Source organism: Borostomias antarcticus, assembly GCF_949987555.1.
Source record: "Borostomias antarcticus genome assembly, chromosome: 20".
In the NCBI taxonomy this organism is placed as follows: Eukaryota; Metazoa; Chordata; class Actinopteri; order Stomiiformes; family Stomiidae; genus Borostomias; species Borostomias antarcticus.
In genome coordinates this window covers 4,275,941-4,301,705 of record NC_140253.1, presented here as the reverse complement: position 1 = coordinate 4,301,705, position 25,765 = coordinate 4,275,941, and the positions used below count along the sequence as shown (strand labels likewise).

Below are 25,765 nucleotides of genomic sequence, written 5' to 3'. Positions count from 1 at the left end.
TTCTGGGAAAGTGTTTTCATACAGAGGACAGAAAGATGAGGACAAAGAACTAAAATAATGACAAAAATAAAGGCAAAAATGAAATGGTGGCGATAGTTACCATCAATGATACCTGACAATTAAATTAGATGAATTAAAAATGGAGGTAAACGGGATCTATAGATTAGAAAAAGTGCTTTAATTATGTGATAACTAGAAGGACATCCAGGTTTCCGCATTCTCATGCTCATTAGTACTCTGTTCCACACTTCAGTTGCTTACAAGAGGGTGCTTGAAATCAGTTGGACTAAAACTGTCCACAGATTTTTTTTTAAAGAAAGGGAAATGACCTTTCAGGGCATGGGGTCAACCAATGATAGCCCCCTACCTCTTTTGATCTTCCCACGGTTCTGACACGGCATGGTGCAGTCAGCATCTATATATGTCGCAGAGCCATCTGGCTGGTTACAGACTGTGCTCCTTTAAGATGAATCGCTTCATCGTATCTGGTCTCTGTGAAATCCAAACAAATGGACAGACAAAAAGGATAGAAAGACAGAGGAAATGAGAATGAGAGAGAGAGATAGAGAGAAGGGGAGAGAGAGGGAGGGAGAGACAGAGAGAGAGGGGGGTGGAGGGAGGGATCCATCCAAGAGAGGAAGAGGAGAATCATTGTGGTCAGGTGTCCCTGGGGCTGAAGGCGCCGGGTGATAATCCCAGACCCTCTAGAGCCCAGCGCCTGTGCAGAGAGGGAGAGAGGCTTAACAACCTCCATCAGTCCGCCATCTTTTAACAGATCTCAAGTACAGTCTTACGGGATACAGGACACCAAGGGCCCTATCCTCACCCACCTCTATATCCAGAGCACATAGAGCATGGAAGACATTTACACCCTCTGCCTTCCCTCATAAAATAGACAACAAAGCTTGTTGAATCTCGAAAGAGACTGCTGGTCTGGCGCTCGGACGGTGCGGCTAAATGTTTGGAGCAAAGGGCGACGTCTTCGACAACGGTCTGAAGTGCATTCGTCTTATGAAATATACATTCATAAAGCTATATCACAACGCCGTCACTGACACACTCTGCGACGAAGGTCACCAGTAGAAACGATATCACAGAAGAGAGCAGCTAAAGCTACTAATGCCTAAGCTTTGGTAAGAGAGAACGTTCGCCTTGACGTTGTTACCCTTCAGGCTGAAGAGGAGAGGGGGAGTGTGGGTAATAATAGTTATAGTGTGTGCCTGTTACATAACAGAGTTCCCAGGTGGCTAACTGGCTGCTGACATAAAGGAAATGATGATTTCATCAACATGTGGGAGGAGGAGAAATCCTGATCGACTTACAGCATCCACAAGGCTGCTTAGAGGGTTCCTCTGTGCTTTCTTCATACTAACGTCCACTCACTGCTGGTTCAGTCAAGGAGCTGGTTATCGGGTTGCTCTGTGCTTTCTCCATACATATCTTAGCAACGTGGAAAATGTTGCATCTGCCTGATCTAGCATTGACAGTAAATTAACAGAGTTGGACATTTAAGAGTGAACTCAGATAGGGTTATGTGACTGATTAAAAATATTCTATACTAAAATAGAGGGGGTGAATAAAAGGATTGAAAAAATAAAATAAAAATCTCAAGGGACAACACAAGGGAATTCTTAGAACCAAGCTGTTGTTTATTAGTCTACTCCTCAACTGTAAACATTATCCTCCATTTTCTTTTTTTGTAAAAAAATAAACATTCTGGTACTAAAATAAATGTTCTTCATTCATTAGGCAATCACTGCCTCGTACTTTGATTTACAACTGACCAGTGGCCATTTTGAATGCGTCTCATTCTTTTGTCGCGTTCACAAAATGCCTGTGACAAATCTTTCAGGGTTTCAGGTCCTACCAGCACCATTAGGATACTGGGTGGCAAACTAAATGCACTGAATACAGTTCACCTTCAATCAAATTCAATCTCAACCATTGGACAATTTCAATGTGCTATTGACCAGTCAGGCCCTCAACAACCCCATAGTACAAAACCTAGCATTTCTGCTAACCCCTTGTTAGCACCAACAACCAAAACAAGGGTCTATCTCAACACTGCAGAGACGAACTGGCATAGAAACGGAAGCAACGACAATAAATAATCATGTCGTAAATGAAACTGACGAGGCCTGTAAGAGATCATAAAACGACACGCTGCTTGTTGACTCTCTCTCACACACATCTGGAACAAGTTTTCATCAGCTTGTGCTAATCGGGTGGCTTAATAAGTTGTAGCAGTTGACACATGAGATTCTGTGTCTGCTCCTGGCTAACAGTGAAGCTGTGTTCCGATGTTTGTGCTCATAAAGCATTCGAGTTTACAAAAGGGCATTAGCTAACGTCATTGCAAGACCCCATCGCTATGGGTGATGATTGTCAACAGGTGAGGGAGAGATTGAAGACCTACATAACTTCTGTTCTGCTGGGATTTTGTCCCACAAGATACGTTAAGTCAGGAACTAAAGTATGTGGACAGCATTTGGGGAGTTGAAAGTTTGGAATTGACAGAATGCTGGTGAGAACACACACAAACTGTTTTCTGTTTTTATACTGGATGCACATGTCTGTAGATGGCTGTGTATTTAACATATAGATATTCTAACAGCTACTTGTGCAGCTGACTTGTCTTTCTGTTCGGGCATACCTTGGCAGTGATCTCGTAGAAAGAGAGCTAAAACAGTCACATTTCCACGGAGACAAAGAAGAGATCGTCGTGGGATTGTCATGGAGACGATACTGGTAAACTATACGCCCGAGGGGGCAAATACTGGACCTGTGATTGGCTGCTTGGTTTCCATGGCAGCCAAACTAAGAAAGAGGAGTAGGAAGAGGGTGAGGATCAGGGCAAACCGGTGTTCTTTCCTGTTAGTCGTCTCCGACTAACCAGAGCTTCATGCTTGACTGTGATTGGCCCAGGACTTAACCTCGTCGCCCTCCTGTTGGACAGGAAGCTCCACGTCAGACACGCCCACCTCAGCCATGATGAGGGAGGTGTGGGAGTCGCTGCTCAGCGGGAACTGGTGCTCACCTACAGGAAGAGACAGACAGGGGACAGGTGCAACTGCTCAGTACCAGGACACAAAATGGACGGCACATGCAATGGGAAGGTAAAGGGCAAAATTGATCACTGCCTAGACACAAAATGGACGCCACCTGCAAGTGGTGGAGTATACTGTGGTGAACCAGCAGCTGTTGTGGCTATCCTTCAAGAGACTGACTCTGACTGTAAGAGAAAAGAAGTGAACCCATCACCCTGTTCAAGTTTTCAACATAATGAATGGGCCAACTACTCCTACATCATAATGAATGGGCCAACTACTCCTACATCATAATGAATGGGCCAACTACTCCTACATCATAATGAATGGGCCAACTACTCCTACATCATAATGAATGGGCCAACTACTCCTACATCATAATGAATGGGCCAACTACTCCTACATCATAATGAATGGGCCAACTACTGCTACATCATAATGAATGGGCCAACTACTCCTACATCATAATGAATGGAACTACTTCTACTAACTGGCTCATTAAGCGCCGCTACAATCAGCACTTTTAGTCGCTGTGGCTACAAAAAAATAGTGCCGCCACCAGAAAACAACCCAATTAGACACAGGGTCAAAGACAAGCAGCTGCTGAGAGGCAAGAGAGGAGAGCAGGAGAGAGAAGAGGAGAGAGAGGAGAGCAGGAGAGAGAAAGAGAGAGAGGAGAGCAGGAGAGAGAATAGGAGAGAGAGGAGAGCAGGAGAGAGAAAGAGAGAGAGGAGAGCAGGAGAGAGAAAGAGAGAGAGGAGAGAGGAGAGAGAATAGGAGAGAGAGGAGAGAGAGGAGAGAGAATAGGAGAGAGAGGAGAGCAGGAGAGAGAATGGGAGAGAGAGGAGAGCAGGAGAGAGAGAAGAAGGGAGAGGAGAGCAGGAGAGAGAAAGAGAGAGAGGAGAGCAGGAGAGAGAGGGAGAAAGGAAGAGAGAGAAAACAGGACAACCTGATGCTATGTAACTGTCAAACCTTCGCAGTGGCTTCCTCCATTGACGTGGTTACCTGGCCTGGTCAAGCTCTAAGTGTATACATATCAGGGCTGTCAATTTAACGTGCTAATTAGATCAATTAATTAAACCAAAATTAACGTGTTAATGCAAATTAATCATTTTTTATTTTATTTAATATATATATATATATTATTGCAAAGAATCATTTAATAAAAACAATAGATTTACTTCTAAAGCCACCTTTTGTGAAGTCTATTCAACGCTTTACTCGTCTGCCACAATAATGTAATGTCTTTTAATTGAAATATCTTAATTTGGGGGCTTCATTTAGCTGCTATCCAGACTCACAGGAAGGAGGACAAGATAGAGAGGTGGAGGAGAGAGAGGAGAGAGGGGAGAGGAGAAAAGGAGAGGAGAGAAGAAGAGAGGAGAGGTGAGAAGAGAAGGGAGAGGGGAGAGGACAGAAGCAGGAGAAGAGAGGGGAGGAGAAGAGAGGAGGTGAGGGGAGAGGAGAAGAGAGGTGTGCAAAGGAGAGGGGAGAGGAGAGGAGAGGAGGCAGAGGGGTAGACAGGAAGTAAGTAAACTTTATTTATATAGCGCCTTTCACAGGACGAATGTGTGTGTGTGTGGGTGTGTGAGCCCGTGTAACCATGACTACCCCTCCAGATGGCAGGGATGATAGCGGTCCTGTGGGGGTCAGCTAAGTACAGGAGCCAGTCTCTGTCTCAGCCCTGCAGGCTGTCTCCAGTACCTCCACACACGCACACACAACGCCCCCCCAGAAACACACACACTCACGCACAATCCCCACAGCACACGCACACATAGACGTGCAAACACAAACCTCTCATCGTCATCATCCTACCTCTACCTCTGTTCCAGACCTGACTCCAGCAGAGCCAGTGAGTCGAATCAAACCGCCTTCTGGCGGCACCTAGACCCCAGTCAGCCAGAGGGCCAGTCACCAAGAAGCCCAATCAACAACAACAACGTCACCAGCAGTGACCCCACTGCAGCTGAGGCCAGTCCCAGGTCTGGGGGGTGGACGGGAGCGAACGCTAGCGAGTTATTTAATGTTCGGGCGCACTCGTTTTCCCTTCACATCGGAGTCCCGGGCGTCCCGAATGATCTACCCCTCTCTGCATACGCTCTGCCTCCGACAGCTCTCCGATGCTCTGCACAGTAAATCAGTCGCGTGGAGGGAGCACTTCAGAGAGTTGTGGAGACTTGGCTGGTGAAAAATAGCCCCGCGTGGCCCTGCCGTGCGGGACTCGGCGAGATTCTGCGCAACACACAAATCACCCCCCTATCCCCACCACCACCGCCACCGCAACCAACACGTAGCAATAGCACCCGTTGGGGTTTTTAAGACGAAGGGGGACTTTAGTTAGGAATCTGGAACGCCGAACTGAACTGTGAAAGCTCGTCTTCAACGCGAGGCAGGAGTGAAGTTAAGAGGTGATACGCTGGACTGGGAAACGACGACAAACAGCCCGTTATACAACTGAAAAAAGGGGAGGATTTAACTTTGATGAGACAAACTTGAAGATTTCTATTTCACCTTTATTCAACGAGGTTAGTATCAGTGAGATTCTAAATTCTTTCGAGGGAGAGAGAGGCCTGGCCAAAATGGCCGCCTGAGAATGTTTTGGAAGGGCCGACACTGGCCGTGCGTCTTAAGAGGCCTTCAAGGCGAAGACTCTGGAAGCAAACAAGTCTCTGTCCCAGAAGGGGCGTTAGGCAGTTGGGCCGGGACTGGCTCTCGGAGGGGGTGTGGACGGGGGGTGTGGACGGGGACGGGGGGGGGGGGGTGTCGAGTGTGTGGAGTTTTTTGGCTTGTAGCGAACGTTTGCCTGCCAGCCACGGATGGAATTTCAGCGAGGTGGACAGGAAGTGGGCGGTGCCAGTGTAAACACACCTCTGTGCCACTCCGCGGGCTATCACACGCACGCACGCGCGCGCGCACACACACACACACACACAATACTAATAGGTACCATGTGCTACCTAACTTGGCTCAGCATAGCTAGGGAGGCGGTGCTAGAATCGCTGTACCGTTCAACCCAGGACGCAGGCCCACTCCCATATGAAGCGTATGTGGGTCAGCTAGCTTGTGACTTTCACGAGAAAAAAAGAACACTATTCTTTCACTCCAGCGTTGAGGAAGGGGGGGGGTGATTCGGGGAGCACTCAGACAGGTGTCCCGTTGGCCTAGTTCTGGCCAGCGGGCTGAGGTCGGCCTCTAGGCTCGGCGGTAGCAGAACCGGGACGCCGTGCTCCCGTCTGCGCTCTCTGTGCTGGTGGGAGACGGACGGAGCGGGTCGCCTGGTCCTGTTCCTTTTTTCTCTACGGTTTCTATGGTTTCGTTCTATTCCTGTACACACTCGTCTTCTACTATATCCCATAATAGCATGGCCCTGACTCACAGTAGCGTTGCCAGGGATCTAGATGGTGTGGTGACATGACCAGTGCTGTGTTCATGAGGCACATTGATCCTGCATGTGCACAACAGAGTTCATCAATCACTTCAACCGAGTATCAATCATACAAGCTTTATTTATAAGACCTACTTCATATACAAAGAACCCGATGCAATGAGCCTCTGACTAAGAGCTGTTGTATGTTGGGATTGGGCAATAGAGAGTGGACTGTTTGTGAGTGTGTGTGTGTGTGTGTGTGTCTATGCATTAGAGAGAGAGTGTGTGTGTGTGTGTGTGTGTGTGTGTGAGAGAGAGAGAGAGAGAGAGAGAGAGAGTGAGGGAGAGAGTGTTAGAGAGAGAAAGAGTGTGTGTGTGTGTGTGTGTGGGTGGAGAGAGAAAAAGACAGAATGAGCATATGTGTGTGTGTGTGTGTGTGTGTGTCTGTGTATGCATTAGAGAGTGTGTGTGTGTGTGTGTGTGTGTGTGTGAGAGAGAGAGTGTGAGCGAGAGAGTATTAGAGAGAGAGAGTGTGTGTGTGTGTGTGAGTGTGTGTGTGTGGAGAGAGAGAGAGAGAGAGAGAGAGAGAGCATGTGTGTGTGTTCGCATGCGTGTCCACATGATGCCTGTGTGTGTCTCTCCAGACTCACCGCCGGTGACGTGGTGTCTTCCCGCAGCCCGCTGCTCCAGCGCCTCCGCCGCTGCGTCGTCATGGTAAACATGCGTCGGACCCGTTGCGCTTCCCGGCGCCGCCAGATCCAGCGTCGTCGAGCTCTCGTTCACGGTGACCTCGCTGGCGCCCGTGATGCTGCTGGTGGCCGGGCCCCCCAAGGACCCCTCGTACTCCAGAGGGACCTCGTCCAAGCAGTCTCCATTGGACTGAGGAAGATGGGAAAACGCGGGCCAGCTTATGACACTTCCGTCAATATCTACTAATAGATGGAGATTGTAAACTAACTAATATTCAGCTGAACTTACAAACGACAAACGTGCGAAAGGTACGATGAAAGGAACGATAATTAAAGCACGTATGTGTCTCATTTAGTTAACAGGCGGTGGGTTAGAGTAAGTTAAGAGCCACGTCTTGACTGTACAATTCTACGGGTTAGTGTAGGGTTAGGGTTAGTGTAGGGTTAGGGTTAGTGTGGGTTAAGAGCCAGGTCTTGACTGTGCGTGGCGGTTCAGCTGTGCGGGTTAGGGGTTAGGGTTCAGCTGATGACATGGAGGACGTCTCACCGGTAAGCCCAGAGCTTTGAGGATGTTCATCTTACACATGGGGCAGGTCCTGTGGTCCTGTAACCAGGGGTCCACACAGTGCTTATGGAAGACGTGCCTGATGAGAGTCACACACGCACACGCGCACACACACGCACGCACACACGCACGCAAGCACGCACACACACACACAGACAGGCAGGCACACATCAATACAGGGATACATTCATAGGATGGGTTATAGGATGACATCATCAAGTGTAAATAAGCTCATTCCGCAGTGAGAGGCTGAAAGGCGGAGTCAGAGCATCATCTGATACAGTAGATGGAGTCAGAGTAGCGCCTGATAGGTGGAGTCAGAGCATCGTCTGATAGGTGGAGTCAGAGCATCGTCTGATAAGTGGAGTCAGAGCATCGTCTGATAGGTGGAGTCGGAGCATCGTCTGATAGGTGGAGTCAGAGCATCGTCTGATAGGTGGAGTCAGAGCACCGTCTGATAGGTGGAGTCAGAGCATCGTCTGATAGGTGGAGTCAGAGCATCGTCTGATAGGTGGAGTCAGAGCATCGTCTGATAGGTGTTGTCAGTGCCCTCTCACCTGCAGGGCAGTATCCTGACCACGTCGTTGACCTTGTAACCCTCGATGCACACCGCGCAGTTGTCAAAGTCTGACTCGGTTTCCTGGAGAACAAAACCACGGGAAGATGCCTTTAACTGCGTTGTCATTTCCTGTCGGAGACCGACGAGTCACGACACACGGCGGATGTTATCGCCAGACCGCTCATCGTCAGAGCTTCATTATTGGAGGTGGCGGTGGTCATTGCTGTGGTTGGCTCTGGTTTAAGGCTGTGTGTCCACCAACGAGCTGTATGTAGCTGAACAGCGCCAAGCTTACAGCTGCGTAGAGCGCACTAGAGCCGGAGTTTAGAGCTGGCTAGGCTACCGATGTTTTACAGCTAGGTTAGCAACGAGTGTCGTGTTTTTGCAGACTGCAGATTAACTAGCCAAGTTAAGATAGCTAGCTAATAATTAAACTGGCAAAAAAGCCTAGAGCTCACGGCGCTATAGCGCTAAAAAGCGCTTGGAACACAGCGCTCGTCTCTATAGCGCCCTAGAGCTCATTACCCATTGTAAACAATGAGAAAACAGCTCCAGCTCTAAAATACAGCTTGCCGGTGGACACGCACCCTAATAGCTGGAAGGAAGTGGGTTAGGGTTAGGAGAAGATCGGCCAGGAGATAGTCTGGACCCCCCAGGAGGATTAGGGATCAGGGAGCTACCAAGGACACTCGACCATCAGCCTCAGACAAATCAATAGACCTAGACTTTTATACAGGTATTTAAAAACAAAAGATTAAGTTGTTCATAGAAAAAAATTATAAAAGTTTATGTTTAAGTGAAAAAAGGTAGTTCAGGTGATAAGCTTGGAATACAGGTAGTACCTGCATATAAGGGAGATGGATATGGAGTTATACAGTATAAGCTAGGAGTACAGTATATGTAGTTATATAGTTGTATCATGGTTATATAGTTACATATTTATATCATACATCATACATCATCTTTGATCTACCTTGTCTCCTTTCCTGATTGTCCTCACTTGCAGCTTGCTGAGGGCCTTCTTGGCTGCATCCCCCAGGCGCCTCTGTTCAAGATCAAAACACACCACAAAAAGGGATGAGGTGAGACCAACCTGGCAACCCGCGGTCAAAAATGGACAAAAAAACCTGGCAAGAGAAAATTGTCAAGAGAAAATGTGGAGAAATCCGGCAGAATGTAATAACCGCCCAGCATCTGAGGGTAAAACATCAACCCGTTTCAGCCAGAAAAGGACCGGTCATCCGGCAGTGTGGTCTGAGCTGACGGCCGTGGTTAATGCTTAGTGGATGGGAATGAGATGTGCCAGGGAGGCCAATCAATGTCTTAGTGTGGCAGCGCAATGTTGACACAGCCCCTGTGCGACGCGGCCGAGCGGACAGGAAGCCCTCTGTCTCAGAACGGAGTGGAGATAATCAGAAGAATCGGCCGCCATGCAAGAACGCCATGACAAATAAAAACACGTGTGTTGATAACACCATGCGGGGAGGGAAGTCTAAGGCCTTGACTTCGCACCACAGCCGCAGCCAGCAGAGAAGCAGGGAGAGAGAGAGACTAGGGAAACATCCCAGTGTTCCATGTGATTGTATCTTTGTACAATAAATCTATCATCTGTCGCCGCTTCCAATCCCGTGTTGGGTGATTTCATCAATGACTATCACAACTAGAAAGGCTACTAACATCGTGGTTCATAATTAGATGGTGCTGCAACTCTAATCAAGGCTTATAAAAAAAATTACACAACGCAGAGCAACAGAAGAAAAGACCTCAAAAAGCAACAGTTCTACAACGAGAAAATACTGACGTTTTCTTTTTTCTTCTCTTTCCTGGGAGTCACGTTGATTTCCTCCCAGGTCCTGTCTGTTTCCTGTCTGAGTCACAGTCTGAGTGAGACAGTGGGCAAGTTCTCTTTTCTCCGTCTTGGAAGAGTCCGTCTGTCTGTCATTTTTCTTGGAGTTGAGGGTTCTTAATCTATATGTCACTTTATTTTCATAACAAGTTGCTCCTCTTGCTGTATTCGCCTTATTCACCTGGCAGCCATATTGTTCAGTCTGGGGTGCAGATGCGGAAGTGCCCATTGACTTCAATGTTAAAAGTTCGCTGTAAAAACACCACTTCAGGAACCAAAATAGTCAAAATAACAGGCTGAATACACTATCGGGGTTACAAACTCATCATTACCAGACTCTGTTTTTCACTGCCGTTGTTTTCGCGTTTGGAAATACATGGAGGTGAATGAGCCATAATTCCAACCATGCAATCGCCAATCGATGACGCCCCCCGTTGGCCACGGGCGGCTGTGATGCGATCGGTGCAGACGGCGCAGGGACGTCCCGGTCATCCGTAAACCACCAGTGTGTCCACAGTAACCGCGGAGACGGCGGGGGCTGGTGTATGCGTTGTTAGATCAAAGCCGGATGGGTTGATAGCTTAACGGACGCTGGCACTTCAGCCAGCCATCTGTCAGGTATAATTGGCTACCAAATTGGGAGAAAATGGGGAAAGAAAATCGGAGGGGTGAGGAAGGGGGAGGGGGATCCCCAATTATTCATCTCTACCGACCAGCCGGTCAGACGTGGCTCCTCCTACCTGGTTGCGGTCGCGCGCGTTGGCGTAGCGGAAGCGCTGGATGTAGTAGAAGACGAGCCAGGCCAGCGAGATGATCATCAGGACGATGAAGGAGATGGACACGAACACCACCGATGTCCGGCTCACGTACTTCTGCAGGTTCCGTGTGCCGACGGTGATGTGGAGGGTCACCGTGACGTTGCGCTCCAGCAGGGCCGCCACCTCGCGACCTTTGGGCTCCGGGATCATCACCGCCACCACGTCGCCCGTGCCTGAGGGCGGACGGACGGACACACGCACGCACACACACACACACAGAGAGGAAGTCGGGAGTTGAGGATGTGTCGCGTAACTGACTGTCGTAACTGGCATAATGGACCGACACGCCCCGCCCCCCCCCCCCCCCCCAAAATAAAAAAATAAAATAAACAGCCAATGGCGAACAACAAGAGAGGCCGGCTTCAGCGGGCCATTCATTTCTGTGTTGACGGGAGAGAGCGTGGAGTCGGTCTGGCGCCACTGAGAAAGGCGGGTCCTCTGCGGCGCTTCGCTCTGTCGGCCAATCAAAAGAGAGCCTTGTTCACTGCCGCTGCCGCCTCCTCACGGCTTTGTGGGAAAAGCCCTCTCTCTCTCTCAGCTAGCGGGGCGGAGGAGGACCAGGCCAGGCCAAGGCTGTTATATTATATCACAGTGTCCTAAGGTGAACCTGCTAGAGGGAAGGAGATGGACAGAGGGAGAGAGAGAGAGAGAGAGATGGAGAGAGATGGAGATAGAAAGAGAGATGGGAGCGAGAAATGGTGGGAGAGAGATGGAGAGAGGGAGAGACATGGAGAGAGGTGGAGGGAGGGAGACAGAAAGACAGATGGAGAGGGATGGAGGGAGGGAGACAGAAAGAGAGATGGAGAGAGAGATGGCGGGAGAGAGAGGGAGATCAAGAGAGAGAGACGGAGAGAGGGATAAAGAGAAAGGAAGTTGACAGCGGCAGATGCAGCACTACTAGCCCAGTCAAGATCCCCCCCAAAAAACACTTAATGAATTCCAGGTGAGCGACAGACACACAATTCAAGTCAGGAGACAAAATAGCCACTAATAATAAATTCTGATTTATTCAAAGCAGAGAAGGATAAGGTATGTATGCTAATTCCTAAGTGATACATGACTCACATCTGCCTGGATCTGGCTACAGTAAGACAAGATGGAGAGAGAGAGCAGGCCGACAGCCAGGCCAGCTTCAATGAACAGAGAGAGAGCAACAGAGAGAGAGAGAGAGGGAGGAAGAGAGAGGGAGGGGAAGAGAGGGGGGGCAGAGTGAGGAAGAAAGAGAAGGTGGAAGAGAGAGAGATGGAGAGAGAGGGAGGGGAGAGAGGGGGGGCATAGAGAGAGGACGAAAGAGAAAGTGGAGTGAGAGAGAGAGAGAGGAACAGAGAGAGAGAGAGAGGAAGAGAAAGAAAACGTTAGCCTCCCTTCTCCGTCGCCATGGTTCCCAGTTTCAGGTGGGCACATCCACGGAAACCAAACATGTCTTCTGTTGTCCTGGAAGCTATATTTAAGCCCAACTGTGTGTGTGTGTGTGTGTGTGTGTGTGTGTGTGTGTTTAATTGACGCAGGGCCTAATCCCCACTGGAAATCACATATTTCTATGATACAGACACAGACTGCAGACAGAGACTGCATTACGTGATGCTCATGAATCCCTTCATGTAACAAGTGAACTGTAGAGACAACAGCTCCAAACAGCTGTCTACATGTCTTTACTCTCATGCTGGTCTCAAACCTGGCTGTGAGAGTGCAAACACTGGATTGAAATAGCAGCAGACACAAAATTAGGCTGTGAAATTAATCACATTGTCAAAGCATACTGTGGCTTGGCTTATCTTGTGCTAAATTGGGCCAAAGAAACAAGACAGACTAAAATGTTTTTTTGGTTGTTTTTTTAACTGCTTTTTAATGAAATAATCACATTGAGATTCCGCACAGACTGGCGGACCAGAGATCCGGTACAACAGTGAGCTCACAATGCTGCCCAGTGTTGCATTTCATTCTTTCTACTCACAAAGTTGCTCACGCACCAGACACACGGCGGTCCGCTTGGCGGTCGGCCCGGATGTCTCGTCTGTCCAGAGTTCTCTAGTCATCATTCTGAGGCGACGACGGGCTCCGGTCATCGTGTGTTTGCGTCAGGGGCTTCTGACACAATCGCCGTCTCAGTCCCCCGGCAGGGAGGCGTGGCCGGGCGTTCCCGCTAAAACCATCTCTCTGCCGTTACGCCTCCGCTCAGCGCTTCCCGCGCCCCCGTCCGCTCTGTCAAAACTGAGAGGGTGAACTTCCAAACCCCAAGCCTCTTTGTCCGTGACTAGTGACTAGTATCATCCATCAACAAGACTGTGGACCATCAAGAAAGCCAACATTTGAGACACACTTCTGAGGGACACTACTTCAATCTCTTCTCCGTTCTGTGGGATCACAGGGTAAAAAGAAAACACACTAGGAAAACACCCACAGACGTTCGCTGTCTCTGTAAAGCTGCCTAAGATATCTTAAGTATATCATATCATATCTACCATGGCCATCTGGGGGGGCTTGATGGAATTAGAACCAAGACAGCCTAGACAGCGTCATGGAGAACGGGACAATGTTGTTCACAAAGCTAGTCCACCCAGAGGAAAGAGAGTCACCACTTGTTGATGGCCAACAGGCCCTCAGAATATCAACTGCCACTCTTCATGCAACAAGCCGGCATTTGTCAAATAGCCTTGTCGGTAGTTAGTTGGCCATCTATAGCCAAAATCTATAGCCAAAATCATCAATAAATGGACAATTCAAATGAAATAAATGTAAAAAGGGAGGGTCGCAGACTCCATGGCTCTAAAGCAAATAGTACTTTATTAATTCAACGTTTCGGCAGCAAGCTGCCTTCCTCGGGGCTTTTGGAAGAGATTCTGCTTGATGGCCGAATAAATAACAAAACGACAATTCAACATATCTGTCGCCAAGTCTCAGCGCTGATCACTCCCTTCTGCTCCTGAAGATGCAATCCAGAGGACCAAAACAGCCTTTTCTATCTATAAATAAAGAGGGTGTAAGATGGACCTGCTGAGCTGACAGTACACAGGCTGGACGGGGCCTGGGCCAGAGGGTACGCACTCCTTTTTACACACAGACTCGTGCCAATGGTGCAAGCCAGGGGGAATAGAGTGTGTTTGCGAGGGGGAGGGAGCCGTGCTAAGCTAACTCTTTCAGTGCGGAATGTTGCCTTTTAACAGCCTGCCTGCAAGGGCTGCCTGCTGCATGGAAGTGGAGACAGGGTGCTGCTGACAAGCATGGAATCAACAAACAAACAAACAAACAAACAAACAAACAGGGATCTGATTAATAAACAAGCCTGAGCACACTTCTCTGGGCTGAAATGGGCTATATGCACAACTCCAGTACATATTAGACATGCGTTTCTATTTCCTGGCTTACACCATTGGATGAAATGATTATTCAGGTGTGCCTGATCATTGTGCTGCAGTCAGGCACACCTGATTAATCACTTCATCCAATAGTGTAGGACAGGAAATAGAGAAGCATGTCTAATTTCAGGAAGTACTGGAGTTGTGCATATAGCCTATTAGCAAAGGTCTAAGCCCGAGAGCTAGGCCCGATGTGTGCTAGCTTTTAGCATGCAGGCCACAGTTTTCAACTAAAGCACTGGTGTCAAACCCTTGCACTCATTGTAAACGAAGGCTACTTGCACAATAGATTGTTAAATAGATTTCACCAGTTAATTGACTCATTACTTAATTAGCATCTAATGAGGATGCCCTACTAGCTAGCTAGATGACAGTAGAAAGCTACGGTGCCTGGCAGGCACTGCCGTGTCATGTGGCCAACTCTCTGGTGATTAATACCAGTTCCCTCGCATGCTCTCCATATTAAAGCGCTGACTCTAAATGTCAAGTCTGTCATAAAGATCAACTGTGATAGGATCCGCGCGTGTGTGTGTGTGTGTGTCTGCACAGAGGCATGAGTGTTGGCCGGCCTACAAGAGGGCGTCTGTCTGCCTTATCGCAGGTGGAGCAGAAATGAAGGAGCCCTCTTGGCTGCGAGGACGAACCCTGGCCGACACAACGGGTCGGGTCTCGGAGAGCTCCCCAGGGGGCATGAGCCACCACCACCACCCCTCCACCCTGTCTGCCTGGTGTCAACGTGCACGGTGTCTGACAGGGCTGCCTCTTCTCTCTTTTGACCCAGCGGGCCAGGGCAAACCATCTCTCTCTCTCACGCTCTCTCCTTCCCTCTCTCTCTTCCTCTCTCTTCCTCTCTCTGTCGCTTCCCCTCTCCCTCTCTCTCTATTATGTTGAATACATGCTTAAGGAAGAGGCCAAAGTACATTTTCAAACTGTTGACTTCGCCTTCTCCACAGGTGTCTCCACAGTCTCTCCTAGTGCGCGAGGCTCTGCAACAGTCATGTGACTGAAAACTTTATCTGGTGCAGCGGGGGAGCTATTTAAGTGCAACACACAACAAACAGAACGCCGGTCTATGGCATGGATGTGGCGACATTGCACGCATAATTGGCGGGTGGCGGGTGTTAATTTTCAGCCCTGTACTCAGGTAAACTCAACTCTGTCCATTCTTATCCATTATTCTTCGACCGAAGAAACACAGAGTGAAATATCAAACACCTTCTCTGGTGGCTTCTCGGTAACTCAGCGAGCAGCGTCGACGGGTGTGGGAGCGCTAGGAGGAGGCGGTGCCCGCCTGTCAACCAAGGCTGCCTGAGCTCACCTGCCGCCCACCAGTAGCCACATACGCCCCTCTATGACTGACAGGGAAAAGAAGAACGGCCATGTTGTTTGGCAGAGTGCTGACAGGGTGATATTGGCTCAAATGGGTGTGCCCCCCCCCCCCCCCACCTCTGGAAAATGTCTGTCAGGGTTAGTATGCTTTTTTTCCCTCTCTCCCTTTTCTGTTAAGCGCATTGCATTGCCTCGGTGTTAAATGGGCTATAGAAATGAATAATACATTTGATTTGATGGCGACGCTGCTACCTGTCAGCTCTGCAGAGAGAAGTGGGACGGCAGGTTGTTCAGCAAGGCATCAATTAAGAGTCTCTGCATGTCGTGTTGAGTAAAAAAAGATACCTGATTTCAAGTCCCCTATCTCCCCATGAAAAACAACAATCTCCTATCATCTCCTTTATTTACTTATTTATTTTTTAATCTGCCAGCGAAGGGATCCAACTTTACACTGGAGACCTACCCTACGGCATCACTGAGAACAAGGTTGCATTCCCCCTCCAGTGAAAATGTACCATATTTGTTGGCAGCGTAAAGCACCGACACCAGCCAGAGCGACACACCTTTGACCCCATCGACTACCCTTAGCTACAGTAGCAAGGTCCATGTTTAAACCATGGATGTATTAACAGAACTCTTTAAACATGACTGTCTACTAATGGCCCTTGCACAGGCATGTACAAAAAACAATGGTTGCCATAGTAACTACTTTGTGTCTCGTTAAAGAATGTCTTTCTGTTAACCTCAACATAATATATCTGTGTACGTCTCTCTCTCTCTCACACACACACACACACACACACACACACACACACACACACACACACACACACACACACACACACACACACACACACACCGGGCGTCTTGCCATTATGATTCACCAGTTGGGTGCATTTCAGCAAGCAGGATTCTGACTTTAAGACCCAAATGTGGCTCTCATTTGCGAGCAAATCGTAGCATTCCTAAACCCTTCCCCCATGAATATTTATGGACACCTAAACTAGAATAACCCTCCTTCGTTTTGTCCTTGCTCTGAAGCATCTCAGAGGAGAGGGGGGGAAGAGAGAGAGAGAGAGAGAGAGAGAGAGAGAAAGAGAGAAAGAGAGAGAGAGAGAGAGAGAGAGAGAGAGAGACTGCAACACTGACAGACTCAGATCAGAAAAGTGTAGGTGATGTGTGTTACTTGTGAACATGTTATAACCCATCCTGGCTTACAACTCTTCACACGAAAACATTAGACCCTACATGTCTACATACCATTGATGGGCCCATAATTTACTTGACCAGACCAGTTGACACTGAGAGGACTAGCCTACTTACAATCAACAGCTGCCCCCCCCAGAACCACAACAACAACAGCTTACCTTGGTGGGGCATGGTAATGGTGATTGTAAGTAAGCTTACCTTGGTGGGGCATGGTAATGGTGATTGTAAGTAAGCTTACCTTGGTGGGGCATGGTAATGGTGTCGTTGGCATTGCTGGAGCCCACGTTATAAATGACCACTGCAGAGGCATTGTGGCTGGCAGCGTTGCGAATTTTCTCCCGATACGTGCAATTGCCCGCTGCAATCAAGGCCACCCATGCACCGTTTGTCTGAACAAGTGGGGGGAATCTAACGTTGGGGTCGCACGCTTGTCTCTCCTGCACAAGAGAGGGCATCAACGCTACCCCCCGAGCCTCTTTCTTGGGGGAGTGCTCGCCGTAGCGGCCGCATTCCGTCTTCTCCGTTCGGATCTCCGAAGTGGCCGGATCCAGGTAGGTGATGTTCACAAACGCGGTGTACCACTCCTCCTTCTCCGCCACTGTGAAGTCCAGGCATAGTAAATGGACAAAGCAGAAGGACAGCAGCCATGTCGACAGAGCCAGGTTGCGGCAGGCTTGGATGAGGGATATCGCCATGGTCTGGGGTTGGCGAGGGCTCCCTGTCCGCAGACCGACTCCTCGGGCTGGGCTGCTGTCTCCGTCTCGAAAGGCTCCTCGCTTGTTTTTCCAGAGCGAGGAGACGAAGCCAGATGTCCCCGGGAAGATTCAACTATCGTGCTGGTGTAACGTTGTTTTTCTGGTTCCAGAACTACCAGGTTACCGGGCCATCGTCTAGAATACTTTGAAAGAGTTGGTTGCGGTCAGACATCAGTTCGACCACCATCATGCCGACGTCTTGACTGTGTTGTCAAGCTGACTGGTCTGCAATGTTGTTATTAGCCGATCAGGGCGAGTAATCTGCCGGGTAAGGTAAGGTACACTCGATTTGAGATATTGCCATCTCCGGTAGGAGCCATCTCACCGCCTTTCGATGATTCTATTGGTGTATAGATAAACTCCGTTCGCTTGGGCCGTCCAGGATTGCAAAGCGAATGATACCATCTTGACATGGGCGGGGTTCTCGGAAATAGCCGAGGGTAGTCGAACCTTTTCTGGGGTTATTCGGGCTCGACACGCCCGTCACGCGCATAGTTGTGACAAGCAAGGAGTTTTGCCTCCCCTAGTGATGTATGAAGCGATAAGGAATTAATTCATGAAGAGTAATGGCTGCTGCCATCCAGTTCCCCCATATGGAACATGTAATGAACTTTGGCCAAGAGACAACAACAACAATAATACTACTACTAATACTACTACTAATAATAATCATAATCATAATAACGATAACATAATAATAATAATAATACAATACTAATAATAAGTGTTATGATGATGATAATAACAACAACAACAATAATAATAATAATAATCGTAATAATAATTTTATTTATATAGTGCTTTTCATACCAAGGTAGCACAAAGTGCTCATACAAAATAATATACAATTTATACGAATGCATAGACTTCAAATACATTCATCAACTAACATTTTAAAAATATACATCCAGAAAATAACTAAATACTACAGCAAATACTAAATGGATATGTGATCAATGCCAGTGTAGATGTTATGCTTGAAGTCCAAACCTAAACAGTAACAAACAACTGGAATACGGAGTTATTCAAATCATTATTTTATTGATAGAGAAACGGAGGAAGTACAACTCTTGGATGAATCCAGTGTTGTGGAAAGTAGGAACCAACCTTCTCATTTCAGCCCGGAAGAATTTTTAGTCGGACTAACATTGGAACGTTGGAACTTCCTCTGACAGTTGTACGTGTTGTTCACTCGTCTATATTTTTTAATTAACTTGCGTATTTCGTCCTATATGCTATGTTATTGTTTATGGTCTTTTAAAAAGATAGATGAGAATTAGTTTCAGCTGTGTAGCTGTTGTAATACATTGCTAGTTAACTAACCAGATGAAATCTGCGTGTCTAGCAGCTAGCTAGCGGTTAGCTCACAGTAGACTGAAGGAACATCATAGCTTGGTGCAACGCAGGAAAGCTTCTGCTTATCCAGCCTGCTACGCTAACGGCGTTAGCTAACTGAGTCGTGCACTATGCAGCTATGCCTTCTGTTGTCAAAGCAATACTAATGTGCGCTAATAATGGTATAATGTGCTCCTAGTAGGCTAATTCATTAGCTAATCTCCAAGACTTCTGTCGTCATCCCAGGCTGATAAGTCGAACCCGTCTGGCCTCCACTGCCATCGCAAGATGCCGAAGAAGAAGACTGGAGCCCGCAAGAAGGCGGAGAGCCGCAAGGAACGGGAGAAACAGAGTCGAGCCAATAGGGACCATATTGACGTGGCTAAGCACCCTTGCAACTCAGCCATGGTAAAATTATCACTTGATGTCCTAAATGTGTAACATGGATTAGATTATGAATGTCTGTAAAACGATAGTACTGTGTGGGTGTGCTGTTTATCGTTGTGTTTTGCATTTCAGGAATGTGATAAATGCCAAAGGTAAACAATCATGTTTTTCCTCATTATATGGCCGAAACCCTGTATAAGAATAGAACTGTGAATTGGTCTTAATATTGTACATACGTTAGGCACTAACTTTAGATGGAGATTACCCTTGACTCTTCCTTACACCTTTCTCCCTCATTTGAACATGACACAGACGGCAGAAGAACAGGGCCTTCTGCTACTTCTGTGCTAACGTGCAGAAGCTGCCCATGTGTGCCCAGTGTGGTGAGTCGCAACAACCATGTAGTGTGGCCAGATTTACTGAATGTCAATTTGCATGCGTTAGAATAGGGGAAGCAATACCTGTTCATGTAAGACCAGCCTCTGTAGCGACATATCTGACATTGACATCGGTTGTAAATGTAATTGTGTTTTCTCATGTTCCTACCAAAGGCAAAACCAAATGCATGAAGTCATCGGACTGTGTGATCAAACACCCTGGGATCCACAGCACTGGGATGGCCATGGTGGTAAGCACTGCGGTAGAACCTTTGTGACGTTGTTGTTGACGCACAATGGTTGACGTAGGCAGTTCTGACATGCTATAGAACCACTTCATGATTCTGAAAATGCCAAATACGTTTGTAAAGAGACAGCTATTGTTACCTTAGTCCTCCTACCTCCAACCAAGTTGTTTGAGTAACAGTTTAGACACAGTCTTGAGGGACAAATGTGTTAATCAGCTTAATTCATCACCACTTAGGGTTTTCCCTGTGTAATTAAATCAGTCAACCTGCTGCCATTGACTAGAAACTTCTGTTTGATACTCTTTCCTCCACAAGGGGGCGGTGTGTGACTTCTGTGAGGCCTGGGTGTGCCACGGGAGGAAGTGCCTGAGTACTCACGCCTGTATATGCCCCCTCTCTGATGCAGACTGCATTGAGTGTGAGCGCTGCGTATGGGACCATGGTAAAGAAAAGTGCACACACGAAAAGTTCATATCTATTGGCACATTTTCACAAGTTATCCTGCTTCCTCTTTCGTGTGCGATTAAGTAACTTATTTCCCGTTTCGTTTCCTGCAACAGGTGGGAGGATATTCCGTTGCTCCTTCTGTGACAACTTCCTGTGCGAGGACGACCAGTTTGAGCACCAAGCCAGCTGCCAGATCTTGGAGGCGGAGACTTATAAATGTGAGTTGATGAGTTCCTCACCTATCATTCAAGCGCAGTGTTGTGGTTGCCAAGGTCATGTGAGTTTTTCAACCCCATGGGGGCTTGGTTTCGTGTCTCATCCTTTGTTCCCACTGCCAGTTTTGACGTGACTCAACTCCTTTTTAGAATTAAAATCGTGGCCGTCTGTGCAGTCGGAACCAGGCATGAGTCCAGAGAGATCAACATTCCTTTTATTCGTCATGTGTAACGTGGTGTACATTCACAGTGAAATGTAGCTTTTTTTGTGTGTGTGTGTGGGAGGGGTGCACATTTCTTATTTCCCCACTCTGCTTTGTACGCTAGATTACGCGCATGCGAGAAAGAGACTCTGGACTACAACCAGGCTACTAACAGTGTGACCAAAGCAACGTTCTTAGACTAACACGTTCATCTGAGAAGCCAAGGGTCAATAATGAAGAATCAACTACTGGTATTTTATGTTGTGTGTGAATTTAAGGTTTGTAAATGTGTACATTTCCACTGTCCGCTTCAGGCGTTTCCTGCAGCAGACTTGGGCAGCACTCCTGTCTACGTTGCAAGGTGAGAAGGCAACTTCAGTAGAGAGCAATAGTCTCCTTCACATTAGGCACACACACCTGTCTAGTAAAGCGTGAGAGTGCGCACAACTCCTGGTTCAAATGAACATCATGGCTTAAGGCCGAAATGCGTCCGTTTGCCCGTTAAAGCTTTCAAGACTCTACTGTCTATCTCGTGAATGCCGGTTCTCTGCTTTATACACACACTTGTCTATCCACGCCCTGCTTCAAACCCCCCGCCCTGCCCATCCTCCTCCCTGATCTTGGATGACTGGATAGGTGGTAAAACCTGTGCTCATCAACCCAGATCTAACCCCATCCCCATCGTACTAGATCTGGGACTCCGAAAAAGGAAGGACTGCATCCTAAAGAGAGGATTCAAACAGAATCCGGAATAAGGCTCTCTGTTAAGATGCGCTGTGACTGATGCTCTCTCTCTCTCTCTCTCTCTCCCCCCCGCCCTCCCCTCACTAGGCCTGTTACTGTGACAACCATGTGAGGAGTAAGGTGTATAAGCAGGAGAAGGGTAAGAACCTGCCCTGCCCCAAGTGTGGCCACGAGACCCAGGAAACCAAAGATCTCAGCATGTCCAGTGAGTACAAGCTAAACTAAACCGTTTGAATCAAAACGATAAGCTAGCATCGACAAGCTGAGCCCCAGTTCGAACACATGCATACGTAATTGTTGCGGGCCTAGTTGACTGACCGGGGTCCAAATACTATTTGAAATGATTTCAATCATGTATATCAGCTTGATTTGATTTTAGTCTGACACAACAGAATCAACCTGCTATCGGCCCCCTCGGCACACTCAAGCAAACGCATAGAAATATTTGAAGGGATTTCAGATTGTCACCCTGCCGTTTCCCATGTGCCCCTTCTGCAGCTCGCTCGTTGAAGTTCGGCCGGCAAACCGGCGCAGAGGAGGACAGCTACTACGGTTACGGAGCGTCCGGCTACGACAACTACTGGAAGACCGCCGCCGCGTCCACCAATGCCGAGGCGGACCAAGAGGACGACTGCGGAGACGACGACGACGAAGACGAGGAGGATGATGATGAAGATGATGACGAGGAAGAGGAGGAGGAGGATGGAGAAGGGGCAACGGCAGCGGATAACCTGGCGGGACTAAAGTTAAGCGAGACCACGCAGAGCGAGAAAAGCCAGTGAGAGCGGGGCTCTCTGACCCAGTAGGGAAGATATTCAGGCCTACAGAAGTTTGTGTGCAATGTATTGTATTACACTGTGATACGACAAAAGTTTGTCCACTAGCCTGTTTTTCATGTTCATTCTAAGGTGAACTGAAATGATGATGCTTAAATAAAAAACGATTTTCATCCTGTCAATCTGAATGGGTTGTATTGAAATGTAATCGGTTATGTATTTATTCTCTGCAAATAAACTTTGCATATAGCTGGTCAGGATTCAACGAACTGCAGTCATAAAAGAAAGTATTTTGTTAATATGTAAGAGCTGTGTGTTCTAGTTTGTAGAGCGCCTGAGTGAACCACCAACCACCTGGGTGAAGAATTCTTTGAGAGACACATGCATTCAAACAAAGTGCTTCTATATGGATTTATATGGAAAAATGCCCGGATCTGTCTCAAAGAATTACATCATTATAAGAAATCTAATACCGATGACAGCAAGGTCAGAGACAACCAATTCACCTTGGTGGTGTACAGGCTGGTTTTCTATTGGCTAACCCTAACAAGGTATCCAGAAAATTGTCTAGTGTTTACCCAGTAAAACATTTAATTGAATGAACATTACATTTAATTCCAAGAAGATTTATAACAAGATAATTGTAATAAATGTGTTCTGTGAAAATGATTTAAAATCTGTAAGCCACCCTTAGACAGCTCTTAAAAATGTACTGGGAAACTATTTAGGCCTAATTGTTAGACGTTCAGCAGCATTCACAAACCGCGCCGCGGTGCACGTTTTAGTTGAAGGAAGTAGGAGTCAGTGATGCCAATTCAGCGACTTTGTCGTTAGATTTAGCGACTTTCCAGACCCCCCTGGCGACTTATTTCATGAAAAGCGACTAGCGACAAATCTAGCTACTTTTTCTGGTCATTTGGGGAATTATTGTGTTGACAAGGAAGCGAGCTCAGCTCACGAGTCAAGAGAGAACTTTTTTTTTGCTGCCTTCAAGTCCCGTCGTCCTCTCGCTGGGATCCCTCCCGCAACAACCAATCGTATTGTCAGAAACGGCTAGTTTACCTAGATAATCTTATTACATGTTTGTAATAATTCAATAATTCTTCTTATAATGTTCTTATAATTAAGGAAATTGTAGGCTATATTATTTTCCCGTTATCTTTAGGTTTACAGACCTAAGTTGTTTAAAATAAATAAGCTAATGTTATACAGCGACAAAAAAAACAGTTTGTAAAGTAAATAGTTTGATTGTTTTGTCCATGCCCATCATCATCACATGGCTGATGTAGGCTACTAGGGTTGCACTGTACAAGAAAAAAAGAGAGAAAAGCTACTGTACAGCAAAAAAAAAAAAAAAAGGAAAAGTTTGTATGTAAATAAATATGTAAATAGTTCGTTTGTATCCCCCCCCCCCCCCCACACCGCCATCTAGCTACTTCTAGCGACTTCTTGAACAGCCAATAGCTACTTCCCTTACTCAAGAGTTGGAAACACTGGTAGGAGTGGGTGCGGACTACACTATGGCCTGTGAGACGGAGTAGAGAGAAGCCTACTCACCTCGGGAAATATGAACCTGGCGCCACGGACTATATATAGCAGAGCGTTCCTCAACGGATAACTGGAGTTAATCCTCTAATGACAAAAGGATAGGCTACCGCCAATATCGGGCTATTTTGGAAAAATGTGATCTTGTGTCTCCGCGAGGGACAGCTACATAGTGCGGATGACAGTGTTTTTGACGGCGCTCCTTCGTATCTCCACTTGGCTTTGCAAACTTCCAAAGCTGCGCCAAGTGGTAGGTCTATCTTCACTTTGCCAAAGAGTCTTCTATACCTACTTAATCAAAACAAGCCAATTGGCATTTGATTTATATTTCATATTGAAAATATGAAAATGTATATCAAAACCCACACATGTGGTTTTGCAAATGAACTCTCTCTCTCTCTCTCTGGCGGGCCCAGAATGTGATGCAGCTCGGCTTGTCATAGGGGAACCCGTTTGGAATTATCCGGTCCACCTTAAAAAAAAAGGTCGGGAAAAAAATCGGGATTGAATCAAGATTAAAAGAAAACTACCCAAAATGTCACGGGTTCTATACTACACAGTGGTAGTAGACCCCCTCCCGGTCTGACTCGTGGAGTTTCACGAGATTCTGATGTGGCATTTCAAAATAAAAGCCTTCTAAAGTATCAAAAACTGCTTAAAACAGGATTAAATCAGGATTAAAAGAAAACTACCCAAGATGCCACGGGTTCTATGCTACACAGTGGTAGTAGACCCCCCTCCCGGTCTGACTCGTGGAGTTTCACGAGATTCTGATGTGCCATTTCAAAATAAAAGCCTTCTAAAGTCTCAAACTTCTTAAATCAGGATTAAAAGAAAACTACCCAAGATGCCACGGGTTCTATGCTACACAGTGGTAGGAGACCTCCTCACAGTCGGACTCGTGGAGTGTCACGAGATTCTGATTTGCCATTTCAAAATAAAAGCCTTCTGAAGTCTCAGAAACTACTTAAATGAGGATAAAATCAGGATTAAAAGAAAACTACCCAAGATGCCACGGGTTCTATGCTACACAGTGGTAGTAGACCCCCTCTGGGTCTGACTCGTGGAGTTTCAAGAGATTCTGATGTGGCATTTCAAAATAAAAGCCTTCTAAAGTATAAAAAACGTCTTAAAACAGGATTAAATCAGGATTAAAAGAAAACTACCCAAGATGCCACGGGTTCTATACTACAGTGGTAGTAGACCCCCTCCCGGTCTGACTCGTGGAGTTTCAAGAGATTCTGATGTGCCATTTCAAAATAAAAGCCTTCTAAATTCTCAGAAACTGCTTACTGGCATTTCTTCCCCCTACATGCTTTCCTGGTTTTCGCCAGTCTCAAGCTTGGCCTTGTTTCTTCGCCATTCACGAACACATTTCTCATCAACATTAAACTCTCTTCCTGCGGCTCGATTTCCATTTTGTTATGCAAAGCCCACAACGTGGAGTTTCTGTGCAGCTGTGTAGCTCTTTCTTGATGTTTTCACCGGCATGTTAAAGTCGCACTGAAACGAAAAAAGCATTCTGTCCCATTTTGGTTCACATTATTGGTCATAGTGTTCACCTATTCAACGATGTATGCCAAAAAAATTACAAAATTCAACTTTTGTTGTAATCTTATATCAAAGTATATAATATCTTACTTCCTGGAAAACGATGGGTCACGTGCAATGACGACAACAGGTACCTTAGATTTTAGACCAATAATCTCACGACATCCACCCGTCAATCAACGCTATCCTTCTATCGAACCTGTCTAAAGTTCTTAAAACCTGTCCACTTGTCAATGTTCCAATCAAATTCCTCTAAACATATGTCCCGCCCTCATAGCTTGTTTGCGTCGGAAATACGTCAAACTACGGAAGTTAGATGATCTCAAACGTCCGTTTCAGTGCGACTTTAAATTGAAAAGGAAAAATAACTTCCAAGTTGGCTAACGTTGAAGGC

The 25,765-nt window shown here is 47.0% G+C and overlaps 2 protein-coding genes across 3 annotated transcripts; one reads left to right on the top strand and one right to left on the bottom strand.

The window, feature by feature from the left end:
* rnf150a (ring finger protein 150a) lies at window positions 1-17,502 on the bottom strand. The gene is made up of 7 exons (XM_084454739.1): window positions 17,027-17,502; window positions 10,817-11,067; window positions 9,204-9,275; window positions 8,229-8,311; window positions 7,654-7,750; window positions 7,068-7,296; window positions 1-3,037 (listed from the first exon to the last, which is right to left on the bottom strand). Exons 1-7 carry the CDS (start codon window positions 17,481-17,483, stop codon window positions 2,901-2,903), a joined length of 1,326 nt encoding a protein of 441 aa, XP_084310865.1. The 5' UTR covers window positions 17,484-17,502; the 3' UTR covers window positions 1-2,900.
* Window positions 17,503-17,759: 257 nt separating this feature from the next.
* On the top strand, window positions 17,760-22,445 carry znf330 (zinc finger protein 330). Of its 2 annotated transcripts, none has more exons than XM_084454742.1 (10): window positions 17,760-17,816; window positions 19,125-19,286; window positions 19,398-19,417; window positions 19,578-19,648; window positions 19,817-19,893; window positions 20,206-20,332; window positions 20,451-20,555; window positions 21,070-21,116; window positions 21,587-21,704; window positions 21,998-22,445. In XM_084454742.1, the coding sequence occupies exons 2-10, from the start codon at window positions 19,167-19,169 to the stop codon at window positions 22,279-22,281; spliced, it is 969 nt and encodes a 322-aa protein (XP_084310868.1). In that variant the 5' UTR covers window positions 17,760-17,816; window positions 19,125-19,166; the 3' UTR covers window positions 22,282-22,445. The 2 variants fall into 2 exon arrangements, with proteins under 2 accessions (XP_084310868.1, XP_084310867.1); XM_084454741.1 differs by lacking the exon at window positions 17,760-17,816 and adding an exon at window positions 18,698-18,720.
* The last annotated feature ends 3,320 nt before the right edge of the window (window positions 22,446-25,765 follow it).

Excerpts from the sequence above, each read along its gene's own strand:
- rnf150a (XM_084454739.1), bottom strand. The coding sequence starts at position 17,483 with ATGGCGATATCCCTCATCCAAGCCTGCCGCAACCTGGCTCTGTCGACA. Across the intron at positions 8,312-9,203 it reads CAATCAGGAAAGGAGACAAG|GAAACCGAGTCAGACTTTGA; the intron begins GTAGATCAAAGA and ends TTTGTTCTCCAG. Across the intron at positions 7,297-7,653 it reads TCAAAGCTCTGGGCTTACCG|TCCAATGGAGACTGCTTGGA; the intron begins GTGAGACGTCCT and ends CATCTTCCTCAG.
- znf330 (XM_084454742.1), top strand. The coding sequence starts at position 19,167 with ATGCCGAAGAAGAAGACTGGAGCCCGCAAGAAGGCGGAGAGCCGCAAG. Across the intron at positions 20,333-20,450 it reads GCGCTGCGTATGGGACCATG|GTGGGAGGATATTCCGTTGC; the intron begins GTAAAGAAAAGT and ends TTCCTGCAACAG. Across the intron at positions 21,705-21,997 it reads CAAAGATCTCAGCATGTCCA|CTCGCTCGTTGAAGTTCGGC; the intron begins GTGAGTACAAGC and ends CCCCTTCTGCAG.